Raw genomic sequence first — 9,835 nt, 5'->3', positions numbered from 1 at the left:
TCCTCTCTCCTCCTGTCTCCCCCTCTCTCTCTCTCTTTCTCTCTCTCTGTCGAGCTACACATGTCGTTCCTGAGCTGCCAGTGATCCAGACTCCCTCTGCCCTCCGGACCTGTCTGACCCATTCTGGTGCCCCGCTTCTGGTTGAAGATCTCGTCACATGGATGCCCCGTGTGTCTCTTTGGGATGCGTCTGGTGTCTGGGGATGATTCTCTCTACCTAGAAGATGGTTCTGGCCTTGACTGGTGTTGGCAACTGTTTCTCTGGGGACTTGACAGTTCGATAGTTCAGGACTGGAACTTCCTACAAGTCTACCTGGGTCTTTAATAACTACCTGGACTCCATATTAACATTACTTAACATCAGCTATTATAGCTGAACTGCCTGCCACCCTACACACTGTATAAATGCAGATCATTTACTGCTGTCTGTTTCACCCAAATGAGGATGGGTTCCCTGTTGAGTCTGGTTCCTCTCAAGGTTTCTTTCTATTACCATCTCAGGGAGTTTTTCCTTGCCACTGTCGCCCTCGGCTTGCTCACCAGGGACAAACTGACCATTTTGATTCATACACATTCACATTTCATACAAACTTAAATAATTCTTTTGATTGTGTAAAGCTGCTTTGCGGCAATGACAATTGCTAAAAGCGCTATACAAATAAAATAAAATTGAATTGAATTGATGTGTCTATTTAAAGCCACACCTCAGGTCATGTTATTTAGGGAGCACCAATTAGTCTGTGCTGCTGAGAATACTTCAGCTACAGTAGGTACTTCCTTTTCTTTGGAAGTCTGTGGAATGTATAAACCTTTGGGTTTTTTTTTTCTTTCTGTTTTGCATCTGCAAATAGGTTGTAAATAATTAACAGAGCAAGGGAGAGAAGGAAGCATTTATTAGCACACACAGAAATAAAAACAGACTGCACTGCTAAAACAGGAGGTAAAATGAGTATTTTTTCTTTATTAAAATATTTTTTTATAACAGACATGTAAAAGTATCAGTGTGATTATGTCATGAAAATGCTTTTAACTGCTTTTCTTGTAGTTTTGCCTTGCAAAAAGGGTGATTATGGACTGTTTTACTTTGTATATTTACATCTCATGTCAAGTATAGGTGTTAACATGCTAAAATGCTGTCAAAGAACATTAAAAACTATCATGTAATGTCTTTATCTAGATAATTAATATCATGATCAGTTTTTAATTAAAACTTATAATAAATTATTATTAATATTTTTATTCTACGAGGGGCATTCAAGTCAAACTTGGACTGGGGAATGAAGGCATAAAACTGACATTTATAGCAAACCTCTAGCATAATAAACTGATGAGAAATTTATTTGCGGTTAAGCTTCTGTAGATGTATAACTTTTTACGATCATTTGGAAGAGATGCATCTGTCAGTGAAAACTGTGCGATTAAAAACATTTTACCATGATTTACCAGTTATACTTGTATACAGTAACTGTGTTCTGTTCTGCACAATCAAATGTTTGACTTGAAGGCCTCTCATACATTAATGAACTTGATTCATTGCTAAATGTAATGCTTGGGTGGTAAACTGTAATGATTTAACTGATGTTCAGTGTCCTGTCACTGTCTGGATGAGAAAAGAACAAACCTTCAAACAAGGATATTTTAACAGGCTAAAGAATGTGTAGGGCTAAAAAAGAATTCTGCTTTTTATATAAATAGATTATTAATATTCTAAAGTAAATACCCAAGTCTAAAAGCATAATAAATCAGAATTTTGCACCATTATTTTAATTATGATTTTTTATTATTATTATTATTATTATTATTATTATTGTTGTTGTTGTTGTTGGTGTTGTTGGTATTATTATTTAAGGTCTTTAGATTTCACAGCTTCTTAGAATCTTTCACTGCTTGATCTTGGATAGAAAAAAAATACTGCCTTTAAATGTCACCCTGCCATTCCATCCAGTTAAATAAACCTTAAAATTTAATGTGTGCCTTCTCAATATTCTTTTGGAAATGCCTGTGCATTGGTTTCAATTGAACTTATATTTAATCTCTCATATTCTGATTAATCTCTGCCTATTTAGCTCAATATAGGTTCTTGCTGCCATAAAATCCCACCTATATTTGACAGTCAAATCATCCTTTGCATGCTTCCTCTAGAGATTCTTTAGCTTGATACATGATAGGTGAGGTCTGTAAACTATTTTCTTTTCCTTGTCCGTGAACATTTTGCAGAAAGTGATTAATAATGGTCCTTTTCTTCATCTGATCTCTCTACTGATTATAGCAAAAGTGGTGAAGCTTTGTCTTTTCATGTTCTGCATTATCCTCACTAAGTGGATAGCTTGGGCTGTCATGGTCCAGACTGGATTTGGACTATTAATAAGTGCTTCGTTTCATTTGGTAAAATAAAATGTGTATAATATAGTTTTTTTTTTTTATGTCAAACCTAGAAACACCATTTTAGTTATGTCATATTGTGTACACGTATTTTTTCTCACCTCATACCAACATTGTAATAATAAAATACTAATTTTACTGGATTATACTCCGAATAATACTTTTTTTTTTATCTACAGATTAAAAATCCAGTCTAAAGTTTTAATGATGGCCAGTCCTCAGATACCGCTTAATGATCTGGGACATGGCTGCACCATTGTCACTCAAGTTGTTCCCTCAACAACTGTTTCAGTTGTAGCAGAACAAAATTTATCTCAGATTCAAAGTCCACTGAAGAAATTCCTGAAAGGAGAACCCAAAGCACTGGGCGTAAGTCACACTATTACATCACAGAGAAAAAATAATAAATCATGCCATGTGATCTAAGTATTTTGTCATTAAACATTGTGTTTTAAGAAGTGCTCTACATAATTTACTAAGATTATGAAAAATTAAATTAAATATTAAGACATTAATTTAAGGCTTTTAGACTTCAGGGTAATCTTGGTATTTTTCATATCATGGCACATGGCACTAAAAAATCTCATAAATTAATACACAAATAAACAAATAATAACATGATTAATATGGAATAGTGATCTACTGTCTAATATATATATATATATATATATTAAGAAATTGACCTTTTCTGCATTCAATATCACAATACTTGTCGTGTCCAATTCCCTCCCGTCACTAGGGGGGCTCCCACATTAAGGGACTACTACTATTTATCCAGGAGGGCCGAGGGTTGTCACGTGGTTCCTCCGAACTACGTGACTCCAGCCGTCGACCCACTTTTTTTCCCCAACTGCTCGCTCACGCCCCGTTGGTGGCGGTGTAGAGCCGTGATTAATGTGGGAGCACTAAGTACCTCTCATCTCTTCTAGCTGAGAGAGCTTGGCCAATTTAGCTCTCTCGAGACTTACGGCTGTGAGAGGTTACAGCATCACCCGGGAACCAAACCAGCAATCTCCGGATGTGTGTTATGCGTAGAGAACCTGTGTGTGCGTTATGCATAGAGAACCTGTGAATGTGTTAGGTAAAAAGATCCTGAGAGTGTGTGTTAAGTTTAAAGAGCCTGTGTGTATGTTAAGCTTCAGTAGCCGGTGTTTTGTTTATTTAAGTTTTGGGAAAGTACTGTTTGTTTGGCCCTTAATAAAAGACTCTGGTTATCTGTTAAACCCTCTGCGCCTATGCCTGCCCTTCTTAACCCAAGGCAATAACAACAGCCTGTAACATCCATTCATGAGAACTACAAATACTTTAGACATAAATACATAGATCATTCTTGCAATATGCAAAAAAACAATAGTATACACAAAACAGTACTTATTAAAATCTTTTTTTTAAAAAGGTGTGTGTATGTGTCTGTGCATTTTAACCACAGGTTGTCCAAATAATGATTGCTTTGTTGACGATATTGTTTGGTATCGTGATGATGTTCCCTGCTCAGACCATACAGACCACCAGCGTGAACTCTGGAGTTGTTTTCTGGGGCTCACTGATTGTAAGCTTTTTGTTTGTTTGGTTGTTTGTTCAGTTTTTTAAAAAACATTTAAAATTTATTCTGTTTATATAGTGTTTCTTAAAAAGAAAAAAAACCTCTGCATTTACAGCACATCAGCGCTGGGTCTCTGGCTGTTTCAGCGAGCAACAAGCTTAATGTCTGTAAGGTACGTAAACACCAACAGCATCTTTCAGCATGAAAATGCACATAGATGTATTTTCGTATTGTATTCTGTATTAAGATATAGATTATTATTTATTTGCAGAAGTAATTTTATTTACACATATCGTTTATTTGTTTATTTCTTTTACTAATTAACCTTGATAGTATGTCCTTCAATATGTTTGTGTACTTTAAAACGTTACCTGTAGGCATATTTAAAAAAGTCACAATTAAGTGTTACTTTAATAGACGTTGACAAGTTTCTTCTGCTCAAATGAATGAATAAATAAACAAACAAATAAATAAATTAATAAATAATGGATGTACATGAATGTATGTGTGACAATAAACAAAACATTACATTGTCTGTGGCATTATGTTGGATTTGGAGAGAGATCAGATTAAATAAATGATCCAGAATAATCTTGCTTTTTAAAATACATTACATTTTTTTTGTCATTTCTACACAACTTCTTTTCAAAATTCTGTTTACTTTTTATAACTTGACATTAACGGAGCCGGACTAAAATAAATAAGTAAAAAGATATATTTAGGGAGGGGCGAATACTGAAGCACCATTAGAGACTGGTACTCACACAGTCACTTTAAAAAAAAAATCCTCAACTCAAATCTCTTTCAGTTACAACAACAACTACTACTACTACTTTAATTTTCAGATTTATTTAGCTTCTGATGAAAATTTGGTTTCAATATCAAGATTTTATTTTATTTTTTTTGCCTTCTCAGGTAAGAGCTGCTCTGGTTCTAAATATTTTTAGCACAATAGCTGCAGGAATCACCGTCATCATCCTTTCTGTGGATTTGCTGCATGGCCCGGTGTATGACTGCTATGACTATCACGGTTATGAATGCAGATATAACTACATTGCAGCGGTATGATTTATCTGTTTATCATCATATTAATAAAGTTTGAAATGTGGCAAGGTTAAAAAATTGCCAAATAATAAAAAAAAACAATGTTATTAAAGGTTATCAAAAATATATTAAGCATTATAAAGCAAATACAGTGAAAGTATTTTCTAAATTTAGTACAACAAAAATAAAGTTGAAAGCTTAATTTTTGTGCTGATGGATTTTTTATTTTTTTTTTAGAGCCTTTTCAATGGAATCACTGGAGTTCTGCTGATTTTCTCTCTGCTCCAGTTTGCCGTTTCCATTGCAGTTTCAGCCTTTACCTGCAAAGCCACCTGCACCGATCAACCTACTGTAAATAATTTGTAATTATTTATGTATTTATTATATAATATGTTATTTTATGAATTTCACAGCTTTCTAAAGGTTTACCTATTCATTCCTCCAGGAGAGTTTCTTATGGGCAATCTGAGTATAAATAAAGTGTCAGGTACAGCTCGTTTGTCTTAGGAGGACATACTGTAGAAGAGTACATGGAGTCAAATGCAGGCTTGAAACGGATAGTGAACAGTGCACTGAGTTCCAAAGAAATTTGGTTTGTTAGTGAGGTTCAAACAGCACACCCCACTCAGTGTACTGTGTCTGGTGTGTTATTGGGGAATCTGAGGTGTGTGTGCTGACGTCTGACCAAAACGACCTTTAAAGTCTACTGTGACACTGCAGGAAACCGCTCATACTGTAGAGACAGCTTTACCTTATCTGTAGGAGCAATGTAACAAGACGCATTTACATTTTTTCAGATATTTGGCAAACTCTCCATCAGGATCTAAAAACTGGAATGTGAAAGCTTAAAAAAAAAATTTTCAGTAACATCTTGGGAACAGGTTGCATTGTGGGGGGTGACAGCAATCATAACTTTCACTAATGACGTAGAAAACAAGTAATCATAAAAGAAAAATACTAATGCAAAAAAAAATGCTAAAATGAAAAGCAAATAAGTGTCAAACCCGCGTCCTATAAATACACACTCGATCAGGAAATTAAGCTAAGAAGGTGAGTACTCACAGTTTGGTGAATGATTCTGACGTAGCATAGGGAGACTCAATGACTGAGCGAGGTGCTATGGTTTGTTTACTCCTTTTATACTTCCTGGTTCGCGACCCTGTCCAGGACCGGCTCCAGATGGTAGAGTTTGGTGTCGGTCTCCACCTCGCCCGCTGGGTGTTCAAAAAAAAAGTCTGAGTTGGCAGGTGAACTCATTATATGAGTGCGCGGTGTCTGTCTCCGCCCGGAGAACTGCCGTGGCCCACTCAGCTGCCTGCCCGGATAGCAACGAGACACACACTGCACTTCCCGTCCGTGCCACCCCACTTATCCGGGAGTGCCAGAAATACATCAGAAGGAGGGGGGGGCGCTGGAGATCCGCATTCTCCTGCCGGAGCTCCGCAACCTCGCGGCGCAAGGCCGCAACGTCTTGGAGGTCCCGGCGCAGATTAGCGATCTCCTTGGTTAGCGTGTTGATGAGCTCGGCGTGCTAATCTACCACATCGCAGAGGTGCGCGTAATCCGCTGGGTTCACCGCGGTCGGCTCAGCCATTCTGTTAAGAACTAACCTGGAGTGAGCAGAATACGTAGCTTTAGCGGTTAGCCCTTTGTTGCGTGAATGGTAAACCCAAACGCGGAAGAACACGAGTAGGCAGGATAATCACGCTATTTAGTCTAAGGACTCTCACGAATGGGGAGTAAGGGAAAGACACAATCTAACCCGCGTCCTATAAATACACACTCGATCAGGAAATTAAGCCAAGAAGGTGAGTACTCACAGTTTGGTGAATAATTCCGACGTAGCATAGGCGAGACTCAATGACTGAGCGAGGTGCTATGGTTTGTTTACTCCTTTTATACTTCCTGGTTCGCGACCTCTTAACTTCTGGGTCCTAGTGCCGGTCGCATGCTGAGTGTGCATGACAATGAGAGAAAGAGAAGTTGTCAAAGGAAGCCAAGGACTGATATTTAGAGAAAATGGAATTTGTAAATCTTTGGATCTATACGAGTTTCCCAACAGAGAGTGGATCCTGACCTGCTAAATCCACCAAACACACCACAACATGTGTTCTCTTAATTTTGTCCCACAGGCTATCAATAGATAAACAGCAGATATTTTTTTAACATTGTACTAAGAAATGATGGCAGTTCTGTCAATGTGACATCTGGCATATCAGGAGAGAGATGCTCCCCATCCTGGAAATACATTTGTCATTTCTGTGGCAGATACTTCCTGTACAGGGTCAGGTTACCAGCTCGAAGCCTGATTGTATCTGAGCTCTTACCACCAGCCACCCCAGCCCAAACATTTGTTATACAGTATATAAACTACTCAAGTGAAGTGCAGATATTTGAAAATAAATAACAAAGTAAATGTACTCAATTAATTTCCACCTGCTGATAGGAATGGAGTCTAGTTTGGCCATATTTTGAGCAAGTGAGGAATTCAGAGTCCAGGACAGCAAACAGTGCTAATGTGACAATAAATTATGCCTTTATATTTATCTAAGATCAAGAATAATTTAGAGTATTTTAACTCTAGTGAACAATTTACTATTATAAACATGTGCAAATAGAATTATTGTGTATTGTGTAAGTATGAATCCCTTTGTGTCCCTCAGCTGAACATTATCAATGTGGTTCAGAACCCGGCAAGTGGTGTTCCTGTGGTCATTTCCAACCCAGCTTATCATGCACAACCGGTAAGAGAAACCTGTAGGGTGTTGTCATGAAAAACATAATGATGATGATTATTGACAATTAAAGTTTTAACATTCAGGGTTAAGTGAAAAGCCAATTTGAGGTAAATAATAATAATAGTAATAATAATAATAATAATAATTATTATTATTATTATTATTATTATTATTATTTTATTTAAACTAAATGTTGGTGTTTGTTAAATTATAATATTAACCCTTAACTGGACTTTATACCCTTATCTCACCTATGCGGTTTGACTCGGAGTGAGATGCAGTGTTAGGCACCCTGAGCCACCGCGATTGCCTGCCAATGTTCCGTAAAGTTCTGTAAGGTCCACGAGCTTCAGTAAGGGCCACCAAAAAAATTAAACATATTCAATTTTATTTTATAAACAATTAAACATGTTTAAACTTTCATGTGGAGAGATGGAAACATAATTACAGCGGCAAACGGGGGGTGGGTCTTGATGAACCGTACTGACGGCCACCGCGCGAAACCGCATAGGTGAGATGGGGTAATAGCTAAAATAAATTTAATAATTGTCTACATGCCACATGACTAATGCAAAAAGATTTTTTTTGTGTATTTTTTTATTTTCCCTTTACCAAGCATTTCTTTTACAGGGTGTGCGTACAATAAATGATATGCCCAGGAGCAGTTCACCTCCAGTCTACTGTGAGGCTGATGACATTAATGGTAACGGTTAGTGGTTTCACAGTTGGAGCTAGAGAATAATGGAACATTGTAACAAGAATGATTACCATACTCAGTTTTGTTTATTTCAAAATTATGACTTGAATGTACTAGCCAGTGTACAACTGTGCAAAAGAAATGTGCAAAATAAAAGCTTTCAATTTGATTGTAACATCTAATCTAATTTAATCTATAGTCTAATCTTAATTATGTATATATGCATATGTCTTAATATATGATTAAGGATATTTTTTGTCAGTTTTTATGTTTTTATATAGTTTTTTTGTATTGCAACGCTTATACTCATTTTGTTTATTAAAAATAACTAATAATATTAATCACTTTGTAATAAAGTGTCAAAGACAGATATTTTTTAATATTATCAGACATAGAGAGGAGTTCATTCCCTCTGTGGCTAATTCTGACTGTCAAGAACCTGAGGTGACCAGAAGACGAAGTTTTATTGGTTAGCCCTGTGTAGCGTGACTGGTAAACCCAAACACGGAGTGACACGAATAGGCAGGATAATCACGCAGTTAGTCTAAGGACTCTCATGATTGGGGAGTAAGGGGAAGACACAATCTAACCCGCGTCCTATAAATACTCACTCAGCAAGAAAGCAAAGCCAAAAAAGTGAGTACTCACAGTTTGATGACCGTAACCGAGGCGACATCGGGCAACTCAATGACTGAGCGTTGTACTGTGGTTTGTTTACTCCTTTTATACTTCCTGGTTCGCGACCGCATTACTTCCGGGTCCTAGTGCCGGTCGCGTCTTGAGTGTGCATGACAGTACCCCCCTGTCCAGGACTGGCTCCTGACGGTCCTGGGGTGGGGGATACCCGACGACGGTAGTCTCGAATGAGTTCGGGGTCGAGGATGAACCGGGCCGGAATCCAAGATCGTTCCTCGGGGCCGAGGGCGTGAATCGAGGATCCGACGCACGGTGTAGGCGGGACCACCGTCTTGGAATCATTGGAGAGGTGATGAAGGGGTTGAGTTGAGATGTGTGGAAAACGGGGTGGATCCGGAGCGCCGCAGGCAGCTGGAGCCGGTAGGTGACAGGGTTTATCCTTAGGATGATGCGGTATGGTCCTATAAAGCGAGGTGAGAGTTTCTTGGATTCTGTGTGAAGGTGGAGGTTCTTTGTGGATAACCATACCTTGTCACCTACTCTGTACAAGCATCCCGGAGGGTGTCGACAGCGGTGTTGAGTGGTGTATTGCTGATTGGCCTTCTGGATCGCGAGGTTGGCTTGGTTCCAGAGCCTACGGACCAACTGTTGGGCCGATGGTACGTCGACCTCCGGTTCTTGATGGGCAAACATCGGAGGTTGGAAACCATAGCATAACTCAAATGGGCTTAGGTTGGTGGCAGATGAGACATGCAGGTTGTGAGAAAGTTCTGCCCATGTGAGGTAGCGGGCCCAG

At 38.3% G+C, this 9,835-nt stretch overlaps 1 protein-coding gene across 1 annotated transcript; it reads left to right on the top strand.

Moving 5' to 3' along the window:
* The first annotated feature begins 418 nt into the window (after nt 1-418).
* LOC128526731 (membrane-spanning 4-domains subfamily A member 4A-like) lies at nt 419-8,420 on the top strand. The gene is made up of 8 exons (XM_053498864.1): nt 419-939; nt 2,561-2,750; nt 3,811-3,930; nt 4,040-4,096; nt 4,840-4,986; nt 5,206-5,319; nt 7,632-7,712; nt 8,337-8,420. The coding sequence occupies exons 2-8, from the start codon at nt 2,586-2,588 to the stop codon at nt 8,418-8,420; spliced, it is 768 nt and encodes a 255-aa protein (XP_053354839.1). The 5' UTR covers nt 419-939; nt 2,561-2,585.
* Nucleotides 8,421-9,835: the final 1,415 nt, after the last annotated feature.

The sequence above is a fragment of the Clarias gariepinus genome, chromosome 6, assembly GCF_024256425.1.
Source record: "Clarias gariepinus isolate MV-2021 ecotype Netherlands chromosome 6, CGAR_prim_01v2, whole genome shotgun sequence".
NCBI lineage: Eukaryota > Metazoa > Chordata > Actinopteri > Siluriformes > Clariidae > Clarias > Clarias gariepinus.
The sequence above is the reverse complement of the archived record's forward strand: the minus strand, read 5'-3'. Positions and strand labels throughout refer to the sequence as shown.